The following is a 22,757-nucleotide window of genomic DNA, read 5'->3' as shown; positions in this document are numbered from 1 at the left end:
AATGTTTATCTAATAAAAATTACATCCACAGAAGTAAACGAGGGTTCTGCATTCAAAACCCCAAATCATGTTGGAGTGCTGTAAAGTAACTATCATGTTAACAGTTTTTTTTTTCTCTCTGATCTCATTTATTTTATAGAAAAAATATGGAAAAAAAAATGGAGTTAAAACACTTCCAAAGTGTTTGCTGTGTTTCTGAATAATGAACTGAACTTTAATTTATTAAATACAAAATTGCAATAAATTACAATTGCACAATTTCTTACAGAGTTTTTATTAAGATCAAAATTACTTGTTCAGACTAGATTTATATAAATAGATCACAGTACATTTTTACGTGTGTTTAGAAGATTGTAGTACATATTATAAAATTAAGAAATTTTTTGTCCCTCAAACCATCACTGCGAAAAGGAATCATGCATTATTTTTACTAAACAAACAAAATGCCCACCTAGTTGAGAGAGCCTCGGTATGGGAATGGCTCTGCTCTCCAAAATTAGACATGAAACAGAGATACCAAGACTATTTATTGAACAAGAAATAATAAAGTACAGTACAATGTTCGTGTTATTCAAAATGAAAGTATACCAAAACAACACAGGTCTCTTTACACACCTTTGCAAGGGGTATTAAAAATGACAGCTGGCCAGCATGCAACTGAGTAAAACATTCCAGTTTTACAATGTCTAAGTTTGAGCAATGGAAAGACTAACTAAAAATGCAGACAAAACAAACAACCCAGATGCTTACAAGTTCTCATGTCACCTTCCCTTCAGTACCACGTGTGCTGTGCTCAGTCAGCAGTTGAGTATGCCCTGGTGATACCCTTCCTGAATAGTGTCTGTTTCTGCCATCTGGACTACTGCATTTCATGGACCTTCAAGGAGGTGGAGGTCCTTTCGAGACCCTGGAGTACTTCCAGCCAGAGTTCCTTGCCCAACTCACTGTATTAGATGGCGACTCTAAAAGCAGCTCAGCTCTGAGTGAGCTGTAATCTTACACAGTAATTCACACCTTGCATAGCTTGGTTCACGAATCATAAGGCTGTCACTTCAGAACAGAATTATGGTTGCAATCAAGGCTTTGCAGTACTTACAGCAAGAATCAAAGTGAAGTTGTTACAGAGTCTGTCCTGCTCCTATTTTCCTCAGCACAGAGGCTTCTGTTAAATTCTACAATGTGGTGGATTATTTGCTCTACATGCTTTTGTACTTTCGGAACAAGAAAGCCATTGTTTTCTCACTTGATACTGAGATGTAAATATTTTAAATGCATTGTTCTAAAGGGAATAAAACATTTTATTGATAACACTTCATGCTGAGTCACCTACTGTATGATTCTTTTTTTTTAAATTCTTTCTCTTCAAATAAACCCAAAATGCATTAACAGTAATTGAATATAATAGATTTCTAAGTGGGTCAAAAAGACTCTTCAAGCAAATTTCCAGTCCTCTTTCTCCCTTTCCCTTTATCGTTTGTTCCTTTTAGACTGGAAGAGAATAAAGAGAGCTCATGGGAATTTTATTATTTATTATTTATTATTAGAAAAGTCCCCTCAGTGCTCTAACAGTGCCAGGTGATAAAATTGTAAATTTGCCTCTTGTACTTTGGACTTTAGGTGCTAAGTGTTGATACAGCTTTGTATAATGATTGGAGTTTAAAAAGCAAAAAAAAAAAACAAATCAACTGCCCCTCAAACCAAGAATAGATTAGACTAAGACAGTCTTTATTTTCATTCTTTGCTGTTGCTCTTTGCTGTTGTACCAGTTCTGCTACTGGTAGCTACATTGCCCCCCTGTATAATGTTTGCTGTCTTATGTATCAGCTGGTATGGAAAGCTGAGGTGTACTGACTGGCAGGAACAGTATGGGAGGTGGATCTTTTTTTCCGTGCTTGCTTTCTGTTCTGATAGTCCCTACTTCTGCTTTTAATGTCCTCTGACTTCGGTGAAAATAAAGGAATAAAGGAATTTCAACATTCAGCTGCAGAAGGGTTGTGCTTGTGAGTGTTTTAGCCCTGGAATTTCACACGACTACCCATTATAGTCTACCTCAGTGTCAGAACCTTGGAAAGCTCTCACATTTTTCATAAAAACTTATCTGAAATTATGGCTTCTTATGGAAAACTAAGAGTTTAGCAGAATATTGTTAATGAGTAAAGTGGGATTAAAATCTTGCTAAGATGCATTTCTAGGGGATTTCCCTTTTTATTTTAGTTGTGATATAGCATAATTGTGCCTTCACAGGAAATAAAACAAATGAGGGTCGGAGGCTTGGAATTATTCTTATGAGCTGTTCTACTAATTCACCTCTGGGGATTATAGTTCAGAAAAGAAAAGAGTGATCACTAATGGGATCACAGTACTGCATTTCCAACTGGTATTTTAGCAGTAGATGCTCTATTACCTCCAAGAATTCTATTGTCTGGCCCACCAGAACCACAACATGGGAATATTGAAGGTCTAGGGAATAGCATAGATTAAGTGGAGTCAAAAGGTGAAGAGAGAGAAGCACAGAAAACAGCTGTTGTTCCACTTATGTACTGCTATGAGAAGGCAGATATTTTTATAAAGCACAAAATAATCCCATAGCCTGTGTAACGGCTTGTAAGTCATGAGTCAGAGAGCAAGAATTAGGAGAATTAAAAAAGAAAAAGATTTTTCTTTTCATTGTAATAGAAATATTTCAAACTGTTTTCAAAATCATTCTCCCGATGCCAGCCCCTTGAGCATTAAGTGAACTGAGCATGATAATAAAATAAAAAACATTAGCAATTATAATGACATTACTTTTCTGATGATGCCCTTTTGAGTCACTAGAGCCAAATCTGAGAAAGATTTCTGTTCTGTTCCATAGAGACAAAATGAACTAGCTGCATAGGTCTTTTCATTGTTACAGAAGCTACTGTTCATAACATTGCCCTGGTAATAGCGATTGCAGTGGGAAAGCATGCAGCTGCCTGCTTTGTATCCCAGGTGGGATTGCGTCTATGCTGATTTATCCAGGAAATCAAAGATCTCCACTTACAAGGAAAAGGTCCTCCTTCTTTGTTCACGCGTATCTCCCCGTGTTGGCTCCTGGGAGATGTGCCTGAGTAAACAGTGCAGAATTGTGCCTGAAGTGAGGATCATGCATGAGCAGTTATGAGCATTGTATTATATCACTGGCCTGTTGACATAAGGCTTCACTTGAGTGTGTATTGAAATACCTTTGCTAGGGCTACTTTGTATTTTTTGTTCTGGACATGCCTTGTTACCAACCTGAAATTTTGCTTGGTCAGGCTTTGAAGAGCTGTTGAGTTTGCCAGGAGTGTCCTTGTATGTGATAGCTATATTCTTCATAACGTAGCATGAGATTTTAATTATTATTATTATTATTATTATTTGTAACAACTATACTTTTAGGACTTCTGCTTTATAGCCACACTACACATTTACAACAGATCCAAGATCTGCAAATATTAAACTGCATTTTTACCCATTAACAAATCTGGTTTTCTGGAAGATCCTCAAATAACAAGTTATAAAACCTTATTATTATTTTTTTTAATTTTAGATAAAAATTGCAAATATCTTCTTGAATCTGTATAATCATATTTGTTTCAGCTCAATTACAAACTGAAAATGACTGGTGAGCATTTAACACATACAAAATGCAAAACAATGTTCATGTGCATAAACTTACCTGAACAGTATATATGAAGGGCTACCTACCTGTGTTTAGCAGGCAACTAGATTGTATAATACACACATAATTTGCGTTTGCACTTTTAAGATAAAGATATTAATGTAAAAACTTGATTCAAAGTCTCTTGAGAAAAAAATTAAGGACGAGTTAACCCTATGCATGGATAAATAATAAGCAAAATTTATCCCAGGGAATATTGTTCCAGGACCTAGATGTCATCATGTGAAAGAATTTAGTGCTTTGATTTTTTTTTTTTAATGGTCAAAATTCATCAGCATTTACAATGTACAATCATTTACGATAGCCCTGTCAATGTCAGTTCTACTACAAATAATAGTCTTCACAGGCATTATATAGGTTTGGAGCAGCAGTTTAAAATGATGTGTGTGTGTGTGCATGAGTGTGTGTGTGCTTGTGTGTATGATGAAAGAAAGCCACCTGTGAGATTCTTTGAACCCTTCGCAGTGTTACGGACACAACAAAGAAACATTGACTGGAAAATGATCTAATAAGAGCAAGGACTCCCAGTCTCCATGCTATACAGATGCTTATCTTCTTTCTAAAAGAACACACTGTCATTACAAACACTGTATGTCTCTTGTTCTCACCCAAGAGAACTTTTTACAGCTTTGAAGGATTTGAAGCATTTCTGCAAAGGAGTGTATTAGTCTTGTCTTCATGTAAGGTGAAAGGAGACACTAACAAGACGAAAGATCGTCATCAAAAAAGTCTGATGACAATCATCCTTGGGAAAAAAGGACTCACATAGCTTTACATTTACAATACTGCACTTTTTTTTCCCTTGCAAATACAATAACCATATTTGAAGCTGGTTCCAATACCTGTTGTTTTCATTGCCGTCATGTTGCTTGTAAAACCTGGGTTATTCTAATGAACAAAACATTTGACTTGAATTTGGGTAATGCTTATGACCATACAAAAAAATCTATCAGTAGCAGTAGTGTCAGCTGGAGAACTAATGCTACAAGTGGATAACATTGCACTACTTGAAACCAATAGCTCTTCACACAGTTGAAGACTGAGGGTTCTATTCAGCAATATTCAGGGTCCTATGGTTGTGGCCACAGAGGTTCCAGAAGCTCTCGCTGAGTCTAATCCTGATTCAGGAACCAAAATGATATGCTGTGTATATATTTCTCTGCACAGCCTGGATGCGCTGGACACCCTCCCCCACTTGATTCCTGGGAAGGGAAAAAAAAAAAAAAAAATAGTCTCTGTTTAGCTCAGTGGCATGAAAAGCAATTCACAGCAATGAAATCTAAAGAAGTTAGCCAGGCATGTATGAAAAGAACAGGTTGCCTGTAAAAAAGGGAAGAGCTGTCAAAACCTAATTGTGGGCTCTGGCTGCAATAAAATTTATCAAAGAGGGAAGACGAGTTTGATTTAAGGATGTAGCCAACTTCTGCTAAGAGACACTTCTCATTTTCTAGGATACACTAACTGTTATAGTGCTCCTCATCTGCTCTCTTGGCCTGTTCCTATCACGGTTTGGTTACAGCTGAGAGCTCAGTGATGTGTTTTCTAAACTCAACTCCCAAATGCCCAGGTGGGCATTTCAATTGTGGCACTTCAGCCAGGAGCTAACTTTTCAATGAGGGCACAAATACCTGGGCTCCAGACTTTGCTTGATCATCCTTCACAGCCATGTTTGTCTGTTGGTATCCCCATTTTCTCACAGGGCACAGTGCTTCCCTGCTGCAACGGGCTGGGAGTGTTCAAAGGTCTCCCTGCTGAAAGTGCGCTGCTGTTGTCCCCAGGAATCAGTAAATGTTATTGATTGTGGAGACAGACAAGGCTGGGGTATTTCTGCCATTTTGTAACGTCTTCCTATTGTGTGACATTGAACTTATGGGACAACCTAAAGCTGGTGCTTGCAACCAAGTCAAATCTTTAGTTGCATTCTGATAACAAGTCTACACTCTGCAGAAAGTACTCAGAGTGTCTGTCAGCTGCCTGCCTCTATATATCAGGTGCTTATGGCATTGTACATGGCTTAATAGGAGTATGATATTTTTTCTTGTCTTTCAGAAGATGTGACTGTCCCTAAATATAGCAGCTTCTCCGGACTGGGATTATTGCCCAACTTTAGCCAGCGATAGCAACAATAAAAATAAACCATGGGAACTCTTAGGAAGCAATTTAGTTAGAGCATTGAAGTTTTGTGTCTCATGAATCAGGATTAGCATTCCCTGTATTGGGAAGGGAGAGGATTAAACAGAGGGATTAAAAGGACATCTTTACCCCACTGGACTCTGTGGAATAGCCCCTGAGGATATGGCTAAGAAAGAGTTCAACAGGAATGCCAAATTTCTGCTGAATAGGTTAAAAGGGTGAGGAAGCCTCTTCGGCAGCCATCCAAGCGCAGAAGACCTGCATAACATTTCTGCTGAATAGGGCCCTAAAGACAAAAAACAAAACAAAACAAAACAAAACAAAAACCATAGGAACCTTGAATTTTTTTTACTAATTGTGTGGCTTCTTATTAATGCCTCAAATCTCCAGAGACACCTAAACCTTTTTTTTTTTTTCTTTTCCTTTTTTTCCTTTTCAGGATAGTTAGACATTCCTTGAGATTTGCTAGATGATACAATCTTACAGTAGAAGTAATCAGATTAGGATTTTATATAGAAAAACAATAGGTCTTGGTTATTCCTTAGGAAGCCCATTTCTTTATTTCAATTATCAGTGAAAGTTACCCTATCCTATGTCTGAAAAAAAAGAAACAAAAACAACCAACAATAAAAACCAAACAAATAAAATAAAATCTGAAACCTTTACAATGTATGTGGTTTTCATGTATTTATCAAATACATTAATTACTTTCTGTTCCCATGAAATTGAAAGGAGCAGACTTAATTTGCATGTTATTGGTATTGGTGTTTCTGAGCACTTTTCTAGGATTTAGTGTATACTTCTGGATCTTGGTTTTGTTTGTAAAATTTCATCCTATTTCTAATGCCATATAATAAGATTTTAACAATTATAGTAATAGGAAAGCAAGAAAAAAGTCTTACCTCTGCAAGAGGATGCCAGTGGGCAATGGGTTTCCGAGGATATGAAAGCATTTCATTCCAGTGGTCACGACCTAGACTTTCTGCATCGTTGCCTACTTGACATACTCCAATGACCTCATTGTGACCTACACTGTGAAAATGTTCCATAATATGCTTTTCATAAAATATTATCTTTAGAATCGTACCATTGCATATTTCATTAGAGACAATAATTAGGATTTTTTAGATGTATTTAAATATAATAAAGTATAAATTACATGGGTTTGCTCTTTGAATTTCCCACAAATAAAAATAATTTAGTATTTTATCCATGGTAGCTAACACTGTGTGTCTATATGCATTTATTTTATTTTTCTACGAGAAATGTAAAAGGTTCTTTGTGTTCTGTAACTAGTTACAAATACAGGTAAACTGAGCCACAATTTTAGAAACTGAGGCATGTGTCTAAGGGGTCAGTGCAGTTGCTCATAAACAGAAAATCAGTGTGTGAACTGATTGCATGTTCCGTTATTTCTGTTCTGGTAAACACATGCAGCCTAGTTACATTTGTTATGGATGCAAATCTGCATTTTAAAGTTTAGAAAGGAAATTCTGCCTGACAATGAGACATTTTAGTCTTCTACCAAATTCAGTATGAGAAAATATTTAATTTCCCTTACACTGGGAGAAAAAGGATAACTTCATTCCTGGATGCAAAACTACCGTGCTAGATTTTGAGCCAATAGATAATGTTATTTTACAGCTACAGGTATCTCACCGGTCATAATCCATAACAGCTATCGACAAGTTAATTTGGTCAATGTTTTCTGGAGGGACGTCAAAGACTATGGCTTCATTGTAAACGGGATTAAGGGTATTCCTCTTGGTGGAAGTTTTTCTTTTCTTTAGTCGCCTTCCTTCACACATTAAAGAAACCTTCACGTAGGGATCTGTGTGAATCATAAGAATAACGTTGGTTTTCTTTTGTTGTTTTTATGAAAACATAAATGGAAAGTAAAGGGAGTATTCTTGTATGCCCATACCAGTTTGCAGAATTAGTCACCTGTGTCTGGAATTTCAGCTTCTTTATTACCATGGAAAGACTGGGAGGCAGTGGACATTGGAAAGCTTTACCTGTTTGAAATCCTATAATGAACAATTCAGCTTCAAGAAGTTTTTTTTTTGTGTGTGTGTACTGACTTATGAAAGAGTATTAAATTATCCGCTGAACTATGACTGTTTTATACAACAGCCTATGTATCAGTGTATTTATAACAATGTAATTACTTTTACAAGAGTGTAGGTCAGACAGAAGATGACAGTATTGTACACAGTATTGATGTGTGGTTAAATATAATTCCAAGTGTAAAAAATCGCAGTTTATGTTTCTCAAGAGAGTTATAATTATGGATTCAATGAAAAAAATAGAAAAGAAAAAAGAAGGAAAAAAAAGCTATCTCATTGTAGATCCTTTTTGGGAGTTCTACTACTTCTAGTGTGGAAAATGAATCTATGAGCTCTCATTTAAATTAGTTTTTCTTGTTTTCATTAGCCAATTTTGAAACTGTTGTTGAAAGGAGTCTGGGCTGACTGTTTTGTCCATATGCCAACAGCAGCAGAATTGGCTTGGTGCCTCTTGGAGACTGTCGAGGGTCAGCCTGCCTCTGTGCCACAACAAATAATCTGTTGTATCATCCAGCCTCTAATATGAAATCAATTTCGCCAACTCAACCTGTTTTGAATCATGACTGCTTTAGAAGTAATAATGTTGCTCTCTTATTGAGAGGAGATTATTTTAAACTGTTGGTTAAAGCAGAATGAACATTATTTACTTCTCAGAAATTCCTGTACTCAGGTGACTCAAGAGCTTGCAGTGTAAAAACGCTTCTCTTCAAAAAACATTCTGGTAATTGACAGAGCTGGAGTTCTGTGACTCGGGAGGGAAATGGGACACTAATCCACACTGAGCATTAAATGAATTCTTACCTGATGCTCCCGTGATATCCATTGCCTTTAAATTTCTTGCCTTTATTATTGTAATAGTTAGTCTACCAGCTGTCGGAAGGTAGCAGAGTGAAAACATCAGGTCACCAAGATCCACATTATCCTGTTCCAAGGAAACAGAAAAAATATGAAGCAATAATAATAGTTTTCCCTAGACATAGTCCCTAGGAGATAAAGGTAAATTATACCTTTGAGAATCTATATTTCTGTAAGCAGAAGCTGAATTCTCATTCTCAAATGCAGTTGGAAAAACAGAAACCCATATGCACACGATATTCAAGTCACTACATTTGTTGCTAGACCTTTAAAGCTGTGAAGTGTAAATGTAGCTACAGTTTTCATTGCTTGTACTTGGAGCTGGGACACACTGATGTGATGAGGTGTATCGTGAGGTTTGTTGTATGTTTTGTAGAGATATGTATGTAATGCTGACAAGCTGCAGCAGGTCTCTGTGCCTTCTCTTCTGCAGAAGGATGCCCGCAGTGAGGTTCACAGGAAATTGCTTGGGCAGGACAAAGTTTTCTGCAAATCTCAATTTTCTGTGAACTCAGTTGTGGTTAGTGGGGCAGATCCTATTAGACCAAACTCTTGTGAAATACATAGTGGATAAAGGATTGTATCAAATGGTTTCTGAGATTTGATTTGCCATTTTTTCACTGAGAAGTGAACTGGTACCTTCATAGGCCTACTTCCTGTAACCCAATATTTTACTTTTCAGTAAAAAGTTTTCCTTTCTGGCAAGCTCAAAGCTACATTCTAGATTTTATAGGGAAGAGCTCTTGTGGAACGTGTCTGTCTTGCCTACAGAGCTTTGTGGAACAGCTTTTCTCCTTTGTCGGGGTGGCTGCTCCTGTGTCAGTGTGAGCATGTCTTCTGAGCTGCCCTCAGTATGGGGAAAGCAGCACCTACAGCACAGCTTCTGATTTACATGCTAGCCTCCCTAGAGCTTCTTGGAGAGGGGAAGGTAATGGCCCATGTGTGATGTATACACCTCGCCTCAAGTTTTTTACATCCATTAGGGAGTCTGCCATTTGGTATGGGGAAAACGGTTCCAGAATATCAAGTGTCAGGGAGAGATGACGACATAACATCAGCAGTCATTCCTTGGCATAAAATAACAGTAAACCAGGTTTTGAAGACAACTGTTAATTATGATTAAGTGGCATGAGAGCCAATGAATTACTGTAACCATCCAACGCAATTTTATCAACATTTTGAAACACTGCATTTTGTTTCAAAGTCACCAATGACATGCTTTGCTTCTACTGGCAAATGCCCAAAGGGTGGTTAGGAATAGTTTCCTGAATGGCATTTTATCCGGGAATAAAATAGCAAAGGTTTATTCACCTCTATTTTTGAAATAATCCTACTCCAGAATACCTGGTATTTGTGGGGCTTAAGCAGATACTGAGTCTAGAGGCAAGCAGTTGGGAATAGGGAGGCCTGGGTTACAGCCCTTGCGATAATAAATAAATAAATAAATAAATCTCAACAGGAAATAAAAAAGCTTCAGAAGTTAATGAGAAAGGACATCTTGTCTTGCAGCGAGAAGCTTCTTGTCTAAAGTAAAAGACATGGGGTATGAATGGAGTTCTCCCACATACATACCCCATTGAGTAATTTGTTAGTGGGAAGAGGATGACAGATTGCTTCCGACAAGTATTTTCTGAGAACAAGTGGAAGAAGCATCCCACTGAGCACAGCAGGTTGTAAAAAGACAGTTGCTATAATTCTTAATTTTTTTTTATCAATTTCACCTCAGATGAACTTTCTGATCCACTGAAAATATTTGCTTTCTAAATTGGTGTTCCTGTGAAACTCAGTTTTGTAGTAAAGTCTGACAGAATGTAGTTGGATGGAAAGATGATGTTTTTAAATATATATACATAGATTTTGGACCCTTATCCTGGCACTCTTACACTCCTCCCATTCTTGAATTTGACTGGAGCTTGACACAGGAAATGACTATCAGAAGGGGGATTCCTCTTCTACCTCGACTGCCTTGCTTATCTCATGAGGCTAGTGCTGTGCTCTCCCCTACTTAACTAGATATCGGATATTCAGTGCTTTCTAAATAAGGATCAAGCAGTGCATTTTGTTTTGAGAAAAGATCAATGAATCTGTAGATAAGAGTCTTTAGGAGCTGTGTTTGTACCAATTTCTATGTCGTACATACATGTGCACTTAACCCCCCCATCCCAACATGCCCCAAATGAAGGATGGTAGAGGACATAAAAGGTAAGTGAAAATACTTTGAAAGAACTCCTAACAAATGTTTGTCTCTGAGCTAGCTGCTGCACAGATTGGTGCTCAGAGCCTGTGTGCACACAGCTTTGAGTTAGCAGGGAGATATGCAAGACAAAGAATGGTGGTCATTATCAGAGAAGAAGATACATCAGAAGGGATTTCAGAAAATATGTGCATTCAGTCAGAAATAGCTCCTTTCCTTCTGCTGTTATTGGAGAGGGCTGCTGTCAAAGGAAAATGCTGATAATAAGGGCCTTTTGTCAGTAATAACTAGCTTTTAACCCTGGCTAAACTTTGTCAACTGTCATCCCTTTCATTCTAAAGACCAATGTTTTGTGGTGGCTGTAAAGCTGATAAAGACTGTGACAGTATCAGGATAGCTGATATGACTCATCCTGTTTAGTGTCTTGCTGGATCATGCTAGGAAGCAGACCTGCTGCAGCACTGTTTTGCTGACTTGCTTTGTGGGGGTATCAGAGTGCTGTTTGAAAAGGTGAGGTTGTTCAGTCCTACAAGCTGAAGTGATATCAGCACATCTGGGAGAAGTTCCTCTTGACTGACATCTGTGCTTAACCTTACAGCAGGAAAATTTTAGAGGTGGTAGTTTTTCTTCCCATTATGAGAAAGAAAAAAAACCACAATTCAAATGTAGTTCCTCAGCAATAAGGTGCTAAGATTCATAGCTGTGGAATACTATCTTCAACTGCTAACTACGCAACTCAAGGGAACAGAATTTCAGAAGGCACTTCAAGAAATTAAGAGGAGCCATCTTTGGGCAATGAGGGCAATTTGTCACTCTGGCAGATTTTGAGAGTGGCTCTTTTCCATTATTTGGTCACAAGCTCTTCGAAGAAGATAGCGTTGTGAAATCATCTCGTTTTCCTTTATCATAAAGCCAAACCTATAAGGCATCTGTTGTTTTAACTGTGAATTGAAATATTTGGATCTTTGGATCTTTGGATATTTGGATCAAACATGGCAAGGTCTTTGTTTACGCAGCTCCAGTGCTCCACCTGGTAACTAGCTAAAAAATTTGTATTATTAATATCATTTTCAGTGGCTTCTCCTGAAAGATTTGTTGTCCCTGCTTTTCAAAGACAACTCTTCTAGTATTTCCCCCTGTAAAAATAACACTGTGATAATATACCTTTTAAAATGCTGTATTCTCGTGGTCATGTTAATAGCTTGTGCATCTATTATCAGAAGCTATTCACAGTTTTAAAAATTGTTTTTAGCAAATAGCCTGAAGGATAAGTCACTGCCTAGTAACATGTCAGCAGCTCCATGCTGGTGCTTGGGTTGTGTGTAAGTCATCCTGTGAAACAGGGGGATGCGTAATCTTAAAGGGAACTGTGGTAATGGACCCCGAAGGGCTTCACTTCTGATTCCGTTGAGGCAGCATTAGGAAACTCAGTCTGGATCACACCTTCTCAGTGAAACCTGTAAGGTATCTGATAGTTAGGGAGTTTCTGACAAATGGAAATTGTGTTTGGCATCAGATTGCTCTTGTGGATGGCTTATTCCTTTTCTTAAATACATTGGGTGCAGAGAACAGGTATGTAAAATCGTTCTAAACAAGCAGGAAGGGATGGAAGGTAAAAAGCAAATGATAGGTCATAAGTTCTCTCTTTGTCTCTAGTCTAGATGAAAACATGCTATTGCTGAGTTAGACAATCATAAGTTTTGTGTTCATGTCTTCAGCAAATGATGTTTTGATTTCAGTAGCAAACAAGCTGTAGTAGGCTTGCTATCACATAGTGCCTGTGTCACTCTAAACTATATGCCTTAATTATGACAGGTACCTCTGTTCCTCATGTATAAAAAGACAGCCTTTTTTAATTTATTTATCTATTTATTTATTTATGTGTTACTTTTCCGGTACATTACAAAAATAAAATCATGCTAATTATGGTAGTGAGGTGCTCAGATTCATTTGCTCAGTTTCATTTGTCTACTCAACTTAACCATTAAGGGGAGCACTTAGAGGCAGCGATGCCCTTGCTGATATCCTTTAAAGCTGCTACCCACTGAAATAGGATTTCAAGACATTGGCAATTTTAGAGATTTTACAGATTTTTTTGCTCTGTCAGAAAATTGTGACTTTGCAAACTACCTCCATTAGCAGTTTTGCATGTCACTGGAAATGAGGAATAACATGGACATTTTGTGAAATGAGATTGTATCATTTGCGGACTGATTACCAGTACTATCTGTTTCTTTTTCTTATTTTTTTTTTCTATTCCTAGTGAAGGAACATCAGTCCAAATTTAATAAAAAAAAATCTAGTTATTTCATAATCTTCACTGGAATTACTGAAATTATGCTTCTGTACTGCAAGACAAATTTTACTGTATATTATTCTTTATTATTATTTTTAACAATATGGAGGTTTCAATTTTGCAGGATTTTGGAATACGTTCACCTTGCTAAGAGAAAGATAAGTATAGAAGTTATATGGTTTATGTCTAAATGAAAAAGAAAAAATACTTTAAGAAGTGCTATCTCCTTTATTGGATATAAATCTATCAAATTGCTCATCTATGTTGAGAACCCTGATTCAGATTTGAGTGATCTAAGAGGTTCATTTGGTTCAGGCACAAGTCTAATAACACAAATTTTATGGAAATACCACACTAGGAAACACTTGTGAATCTAATCTATTTTGGAATGATTGTAAATCATGTAACGTATCTAAAAAAAATGATAAACTTATGAAGGTAACTCTAAATTTTCGATTACTTCTTCATTAGATTATTTTGAGTTATATATATGGGAAATGTATACTGAGGAGAAACACCTTAGAAGTGTATGTTTTTAATTGGATTTGCACATGAATAGAAGAGTGCCAGCTGCCTTCTCATTACAGAAGTATTTGTGTTTTAAGAGGACTAAAAAAGAAATAACTGGAAAATTCTACTTTTATAGCATCTTAAACTAAAGAAATGAACTCTAGTCAAGTAGGCATTTATCAGTCACTCAGTCAGACTATATGCAGTGAGATATGACTGAGTAAAGTTTGTGGAAAGTGGGAACAGCCTACCTTGCTTCTATGTGTGCACAACTGTATGAAGTGTGTATGGATCCTAATCTAGGGTGAACAAAAAGGCAAAATAATGATTTCTTTTGAAATCATTGGAATCCTAGTATTTTCTCCATTGGATTACCTATGTCTCAGCATTTATTACTTAGCATACAATGATAAAAATATTGAATCTGAGTGATTCTTGCATGAATCTGTAAGAATGAATTATCTGCTGGAAAAGTAGCACAGCGAGCTGCAGGCAATTCAGGAGGCTCCTAGAACGCATTGAGGATAACTATTTGGGTCAAGTAATTGATGGTCCCACCAGAGGAATGCAATACTGCACCTGTTGCTCACCAATGCAAATGAACTGATTGGTGACATCAGGATTAGGAGCTACCTGGGCTGTATTGACCATGCTATGGTGACAGTCAAAGAGTTTTGCTTAGCATCTTGGCAACTTCTAATCTTTGGATTAGTGTCATTGGGTCTTTTCCATTTCACACAGAAAAGAAGATATAGTTATGCTATCAGCAATCCTATGTCTTCACTTCACAGCCTGGAGATCTCTTGACAAAACAGTTTCTTTTTCCTCTCCTGAATCCATCATCCTTGTGGCATAATTGTTTTCCTTTAAGACAGACCACTGCATAAGGAGGATCCTTCAGACACGACTTGTGTTGTATTAGTCAGTCAAGATATCTTAGAATGTGGGTAACAGGAGTCAAAGGGTATGAATGAAAAAGACACACACCTCAGAACACTAGTTCCTCAGAACTAATGTATCTGAGGAGAACATATACATAACTTGCTCTTGCCACAATATCTTTAGTAAGTCAAGGACAGAGGCCTTTTCCTGCAGGCGCGGTGTACTTATCTTTCTGAAGACCCAACATCTCCATTGTCATAATTTACATCCTATATATGGCAGTCATTAACTGAAATTGCCTTTCCAATTGGTTAGCTGCGTGTTGTCTTCAGTTATCTGAATGCATTTACAGAATGTTCTTACTGAGTCACGTAAGACTATTGGTAAATTATTCTCTATTAAGATCCTTACTTTAAAAAGCCTCCATTTCATAAACTTCATACTCACAATTATTTTTAAACTCAAACCCTATAGCTTTTGCTGGCCTCGAATTCTTTACATAAATTTCCAATTCAGTAACCCAAAAACTATATTGCTTTGCTGAATCTAGGTCTAGGAGTGAGTCTAATGAATTATCCTATAGCTATTGAGATAATGTCTTAATTTGTTCCAAACTAAATTGATGAATGGGGATGACGGCCTGAACTCAGCTGATGAAAATTGGTAGACATGGCTGGAAAAGCTGGCATACTTGTCCTCTTCATGTGTGTGTTGCTGCGTCAGAAATTGATGTCAGAAGTTAATGAAAGTAATTTTTAGCTTCCTTGGGAGTTAAGAAGAGGAAAGGGTGTATATGGAGTTGTTTTTTAGGGCCTGCTCTGTGGCATTGTTAGTCAAAGAAAGGAGTAGTTAATTAAAAGTTAAGTTTTGCTATTCCTCTGTAAAGGATTTTGTTTTCTTGAGTTGCTACTGCTTTATGGAACTCTTCTGTGACTTGCTGCTTTCTACAAAATACAAAGTACTCTATGAATTCAGCAATACAAAGAAGTCTGCCTTCCCTTTCTCTGCCTTTTCTCTTTCAGAATTGTGTGTATCTTTTATCATTTTGACAGGGGAAGGGAATGTGTCTGTTTGGTGGGGAAGGATATGGGAACACTTCAGAGCTAGAGAAGATCATCTTATCTTTCTGATCTAATATTTAAAGATGAAAATGTCATAGCCTGTAAGACGTGAGTTTACAAGTGAGGTGCTGTGGACAGATTCACTTTTCCATTTCTTCCAGCATATTCCACTTGAGCATATCCCATACTGTCAGTGTTTATAGGTTGCCACATTTGGTATTATGCTTCAAGCCTTTTTAAATGCAAGCTCCTTGAAAGTGAGTTTGATTATTTCATGCTGCCGAAGTATTTTAGCACAGAGTCGACTCAAGCTTTTCTCTCTGCAGAGAAGGCAGTGATGCCTTAGAAATGTTGACAAGTTTTGGAACAGCCATGAAATACAAACTGTGCTATATAGGAATAGTTGTTTGGAGAGCAACTATTTTCTTGAAAGGAAAGCTAGAGGGAACTTCAGTTGGGAGATGGTAGAGTTTTGATGTTAGGTTGCTATGGTTTAACCCCAGAAGGCAACTCAGCACAATGCATCTGCTCACTCACTCCCCAGGTGGGGTGGAGAGAGAACTGGGAAGATAAAAGTGCGAGAACTTGTGGGCTGAGATAGACAGTTTGCCAGGTAAAGCTAAAGTCACACATCCAAACAAAGTGAAAGAAGGAATTCATTCGCTGCTTCTCATAGTCAGGCAGGTGTTCAGCCACATCCAGGAAACCAGGGCTCACCATGCATATGACAAATGTCACTGCTCCGAAAGACCTCCCCTTTCTCCTTCATTTCCTCAGCTTTTATGGTTCGTAATGACATCATATGGTATGGGACACCCTTTTGCCATTTGGGTCAGCTGTCCTGGTTCTGTCCTCTCCTGGCTCCTTGAGCATCCCCAGCTCCTTGCTGGCAAGGCAGTGTGAGAAGCTGACAAGTCCTTGACTTAGTGTAAGCACCGCTCAGCAACAACATTGGTGTGTTATCCAATTACTTTCATTAAAAAAAATCTATAAAAGAGTATTACATGACCTCAATTGTAGGTGGAATACTGAGGCTGGAAAAAAACAGTAAGCAGAGGTTACTGCCATTGTAGTGTAACACAGTTATTACAATACAAGCTAATCAGGGAGGGCCAGCCTTCCTGTTATATAAACTCTAGATGAAAATCACACAAGTGGAAAGAGATGAGAAAATAAACCCCATGGTTTCAAGGCTAAATCCTGGCTATTTGTAAGGAAAAGGAGAGGGCTGAATTACATGTTAAAAGTTCACTGTCTCTAGGCAGGCATGAGCTTGAAGAAAATGAAGCAGAAAATCCATCCTAACACATAAAATTATTTCTGCCATGGATTATTTGACAGTTACCTCTTGCTTCCATTCTGACATAAGTTGAAAGCAATGTTTAATTTTCTCAATATCCCGCTAATAATGAAGATCTCAAATACATTCAGGAAAAATTGGAAGGGAGGAAATGGGTTTTAAAAATAAATTAACTAATCAAAATATTTTAATCCAAAATGTCTTGCTTGTTAATGTTGTTTTTAGTGTGTTAAAATTAAAATGACAATTTAAACTAAATTTCTATGCAAATTAATGTAATAGTCTTTCATTCTACCTTGAGTTACAGTGCCTGTGTGTGAACTTACAGCTCCACTGAAACATCAAAAGATGCTCTAAGTTTATTCAATTATCTGTTCACTTACAGGGACTGAAAGCAAGCAGTATGTCAGGGATGTGAGGGCACTTGCTCAATACACCCCATTTTCACCCCAGCAACAGCATAGGAAGGCCTCCTGTCCCTTTAGTACTGCGATCCCACACTGCTCCTGGTGCCTCAGCCCCCAGGGAGCCACCAACCTGGCTGTGCCCTGCTGCAGTCTTAATTAAGTCTCGCAGAGCAGCCGTTCTGTAGGAAAAAGCTAATATAGACATGCTGTTAAAATGAGATGAAATTAAAGCTATGGGCCCTAACAGTTCCTCACTTTTCCTTAGCACTGAATGTCATTCTCAGTACTGGCATCTTTGTGCTGCGTAAAGCAGCCGTCTTATGTCATGAATTCTAATCTCATCATCCTGAGGAGGAGACAAACTAAGTATGTGGGTAGTGTTGAAAAAAGAAGGAGAGTCACAGTATCAGGGGTAAAAAAACATGTCGTTTTTAGTCTGTATAAGCACCTATAGTGTTTTGAGGATGTATCCGTTATGCTTACATTCAGTACTCTCTACTGACTTTATTTCTGCTCAGCCTTAGCACGGATTGTATTCATAGTTGGTAATAAAGACAGTTTATTTTTATGAATCTGAATCTATTTTTACAAGTCATTTCATTTTTGAGCAAATTGAAATGAAAAAGAGAACGGTCCAAAAATGTGGCATACTTGAAAACTAGAAAGAGAATATCAACATTTACGTTGCAGTAGCACGTCATTCCTGCCATTCCACAGTTTGTCCCTGAGGTGCTTACATTTTTTAATCAGATGTCTCTTGTCGGGTTGTAGGCATCTGCTGAGTGAATCTGTTTAATTTCAGTAGGGAAGATATGTGGATCTGCTATATACTTGTGTGTATGTGCCCCGGAAAGCCAGGAGAGGATCATTTTGCTCAGAGCTTTTGTGCGATGAATGCAGAAGCCAGAGCAGTATGTGTTCATTGTTAACTGTAGACAGACAGTGAAGAAGCTCTTTGCCCCCAGATTTTGCCTACTGGAGCATAGTGCCATTTCACGGACTACTACAATAACTGTTACTTAACAGTGTATTGCCATTGATCTAAATTTCATCTAATCATTTTAAAATTCTTGTGATATCTGGAAATTAAATCCAGATTCAATAAAATCCCCAATATGCACATTCTATCTCTCTCTCTGATCTTTTCTGTTTTCTCATCCCCTTAAAAAGTAATAAGAGAAGTAATAACTTGGTTAATAAGGTATACCTAAGGCAGAATTTTCAGTACTTTTATAGATAAAAGGTATTTATTCTTTCCAGTAAGCACCTGTCATGGGTTTCCTTATTATTTTAAAATCAAGCACTGAAGTTCCTCTATGGGTTTTGCTGTTTTAGTGGCAGTTCTTTTCTATTGTGCTGTGTCATGTGTTATACTCCATACCCAAATCAGGAACTGCTCTGGTTTAAAACAAAGTTTATTTAGAACTCCCCGATATTTAAATCCCGTTACTTCTGAAATTTACTTGATCACTATGAAATGTTGGCTTGTGATCTTTCATCTGTAATGCACCAGTCCCAGAAAATGCTGCAGGAAAATGGTGATAAAGGATCCTCAAGGCTTAAAAATGTGTCTGAGAGCATTCCACATAACCTGCCATTAGACTGAAAGCACAACTGAATTTAACACGTATTTAACTAGTAACACTTCTCTGTGAAATTACCCACTTTTAAGAATAGTAAAGCAATTTCCACAGAAGCTTCATTTACTTCCAAGTGATTTCTTTAAATGGGTCATATAGAAAAGAAAATCACTACAGATTTCAAAATGAAGAAGCCAAGGTAAAGAGACCACTTCACTAATAGCAATTTTCTGTTAATGGATTGGGTGTAAAGTTGTGTGGTCCTACTGCTTTGGTTGTCCTTGCATGGCCATTCATCTTAATTGCACATGAGATAGGAGATGAATGCAGTGATCGATGCGAAGGTTAATCCTACAAAACACATTTATTAAACCTGTCAATATAACAAAATGTCTAAATCTTCACTACTGCAAGTTGTCTCATTTTATACTTTAGAATCCTTCTGATTATGAAATACAAAAAGGAATTAAAATAATGGAGTAAGAAAGAAAAAGAGTGACAACAAAATTAATGATAATAAGAAACTATTATTTTAGAAGTACAGAAAGCAGGATGGCTTTAATCCTTTACTTATCAAACTGTGCTCCAAGAAAAAAGTCCCATTTGAATCAGAAGAGTATTTGAGGTTTTAGTTCTTTTTTTCAGGGTGAGGGAGAACCACGGCAGAGAAGGCAGGCTGTTCTTCCTCCCAGAGATGCTGCTGACAGTTTTACAACAGACTGCTATGTAAAATTTGCCAACCACAAGATGTGCCAATATGCTGTTGGTATAAAACCCCCTCAGAGCAAACCTCCCTGACTAACCTGAACTACTGCCATGATAATGCCTGAACTGATGTGATGATAAACAACGAGGGGTTGCTTTAAGCACTCCTCTTCGGAAATGCCAGAAATGTTACTGTTCCTCAATCTTTGTTGCTGCCCAAAAGGTCAGACTAATTCAGTGACCTTCTTTTCTTCTGAAATGGTTCTGCTCTATCGCCATTCTGACATTAAGCTTCCCAGATGTGAGGAAGGAGAGTTTATGTTGTTGCTGTGTACCATTCACCTGCCTTGCCAATAAGTAGAATATTTTAGCCTTGGAGCTCTTAAGCAGCTTACCAATCTAGCACTGTAGCTACTTAGGAGCTGTACAGAAGAAGAGATTTACAATAGAACTTAGGACTGTCAAGGAAGCTAAAGGAAGGGGAAGGATAAAACACAAATCTATTTTAGAAAATGCAGACTCTGAATTCAAATGTATCATTCAGAGGCCTAAAGCATGAACAGGTGAAAATGTGATTGTGTAGTGTGATAGCAGTTCTTTTTATGATGAACTTATTCTCTAGATGTGCTCATGCCTCATTATATTTAGACAAGTACTGCTAGCAATTCTAGGACCACTTTAAGTGAGCGTCTTCTCTCTTAAGAAATGCGTGGAAGGTAGTGTAAGATACAAGATAAAAAGAGAGCACTAAATATATATAGAAGTGCTTTAATGCTATAAGCTCATTAAAGTGAGTCAACAGAACTTCCTTTTACTTGCATGCTCCACATTTAAAATGTACATGGAGAAAAAAAAGGGATATTTTCTCTGATTTGTTTTACTCTGTTCCTATGTGCATTTGTCTGACATGGGTTAGGTTGAAGTGCCCAGACTTCTACATAGTTCTGTTTATACCAAGAAGACCCAGTGTCATTATTTATGTACTACTACATACGTAGGAAAAAATGGTTGCATTTTTAGTGTCTGAGTGACTTGGTGTCTTGCTCAAATTTTCTCTTTAGTTGCTTATAATTTAAATAATCACAGAATCACAAGATGGTTGAGGTTGGAAGGGACGTCTGGAGGTCATCTAATCCAGCCCCCCTGCTCACGAGGGAACACGCAGAGCAAGTTGCTTAGGACTGTGAATCATCTCCATATTCAAAATATAGCATGAGGGCTGTTGTTGACCAACTGTTAAATTGGGAAATTAAATAATCTAATAATTTAGAAATGATGAAGAAGAGATTGTAAATTGCTCACTTTACAACTCTTTGTTGCTTTGATCAATGATTTTTGACTATTTAGCAGAGGGTTGTTAGAGTTAGGGTACTATGGTTAGGCTGCGGATGGACTTGATGATCTTTGAGGTCCTTTCCAACCTGAGTAATTCTATGATTCTATGACACCTTAAAAGGGCCTGCCTTCAATGTTTTGAAAGTACGATTTTGAAAGAACGTAATGTATTTATCTCTGAGCATCATTGCTTGTAACTTCTGGACTAAGACTGAAAGGAAGGGTCCATTGTGTGTGTGTGTGCTTCCTTAGCACTGTAAAGTCTCCTGAAATGAAAAATTCTTGAGAAGAACAAGAGTGGCAGGATGGAGATGAGGAGAGTGAGCATCTATGGCTGTATCTACTTATCTGTTTTTAAACTAACGTATTTTTGTGGGGTTAAAAAAAAAAAAAAAAAGGAAGTATTGTAGTTAGAGATTGCATGAGAATCTTTTAATGTGTTGTTTTACGGTAAAAATGTTGTGTTGGGTAAATTTTTGCTCATGACTTTCCCAAGAATGCTGATATTAGGTAAACTGAAGAATTTGGAAAAGGAGATGGCAAATGGGAAACATATCTGGGCTACTGAAAACAAACCCTGAGGAAAAATAATCTGTTCTGTTCTTGTTCTATTAGAGTTGCTGCCAACCAGTCAAAAGTTGATGATGTGGATGTAGAACTCAGGTTACTTCTGATATAGGGATTACTATCTGCTTTCTGCAGGACCAGATTTGATAGCTGATTGATTCACATTTAATCTGGGAGGAGGAGGATGTAGAGATCTCTTTGTTGACCAGGACACTGTCATGTATTTATAAAGAGAGGAAAAAAATTGCCTTGTTCTGCTGTTCTAGTGAAACTTTTGAGGTACATTTTAGGAGATTTATTTACATTATTCAATGTAGCCTCATGTGCTGTTCAAAAGGTACCATTTCCTAACTAAGAGTATATCTGTGAAATCTGAGATGCAGTGGGAATATTTTCCCTGAATTCAGAAGAGTTGAGATCTCATCCTGAGTGCCACTCATTTTTACCCACATAAAATGGTGCGGTCCCAATTCACTTAAGATTACTGTTAGATTGGTATTTACTGTAAGATTCTATGCTCACTAAGGTAATGATATGAAGTTTCCAAAATGATTCTTTTCTTCCTGATGCTCATAAATAACATCTTAAAGGGCTTGAAGCCAAAGTCTGCTGTTGTCTTCCTATCCTTCTTGTATATCCTTCTTGTACAGATTTTTTCTCCCCTATCCTGCATATACATTTGTTGTTGAGGTTGTTCAGAAGAGTTACTGTAACGTGGATCAAACGATTGATTAAACCACAGCTGGTTTTTAAAAAATATTCCTAAAAACTAAGCATGCTTTTAAAATAAAACAAGTGAAGAGCTCTATGAACAAATCTACAAATTAGTGAATAAATGATTATTTTGCTCTTCCCTATTAACTTTCGAAGTGTTTGGGTAGCATTTCCTAGTTTAACAGAAAATATGTTAGATATTGCGTGTATTGCTAATCACCTGCTCACCGCTCCTTTTAAAATACCTTGACTGCAAGAAATGGAACAGAAAATGTTTGCTAGGAGTGGTGGGCTCTAGGCTCTTGTGCTGGGGCTGTTAGCAATTGGTTGTCTGACAAGCAAGCTTACGTTTTGTGATGTTGTAATAAACTGTTATTTTTAAGATGCCAGATTTGGCCCAAGAATATGAGTGGGGAATTTATCCCGATAGTTCACATAATCAACTGTGAAAACCTCCAGCTGTCAGG

The 22,757-nt window shown here is 37.4% G+C and overlaps 1 protein-coding gene across 3 annotated transcripts in view; it reads right to left on the bottom strand.

Annotated features, from left to right (window-relative positions):
- Window positions 1-258: 258 nt before the first annotated feature.
- SYT9 (synaptotagmin IX) overlaps window positions 259-22,757 on the bottom strand; it is a 64,002-nt gene continuing 41,503 nt past the window's right edge. Inside the window, exons 4-8 of one of the 3 annotated variants that reach the window (XM_015286417.4) lie at window positions 8,686-8,806; window positions 7,478-7,649; window positions 6,721-6,850; window positions 5,948-6,104; window positions 4,750-4,887 (exon numbers count right to left, since the gene is read on the bottom strand). In XM_015286417.4, the coding sequence (XP_015141903.1) occupies window positions 5,997-6,104; window positions 6,721-6,850; window positions 7,478-7,649; window positions 8,686-8,806 (531 nt within the window). In that variant the 3' untranslated portion in view covers window positions 4,750-4,887; window positions 5,948-5,996. Of the gene's footprint in view, window positions 4,888-5,947; window positions 6,105-6,720; window positions 6,851-7,477; window positions 7,650-8,685; window positions 8,807-22,757 lie in introns of all 3 variants that reach the window. The other 2 variants (XM_015286419.4, XR_006939410.1) reach the window with 2 other exon arrangements.

The sequence above is a fragment of the Gallus gallus genome, chromosome 5 (genome assembly GCF_016699485.2).
Source record: "Gallus gallus isolate bGalGal1 chromosome 5, bGalGal1.mat.broiler.GRCg7b, whole genome shotgun sequence".
Taxonomy (NCBI): domain Eukaryota; kingdom Metazoa; phylum Chordata; class Aves; order Galliformes; family Phasianidae; genus Gallus; species Gallus gallus.
The sequence above is the reverse complement of the archived record's forward strand: the minus strand, read 5'-3'. Positions and strand labels throughout refer to the sequence as shown.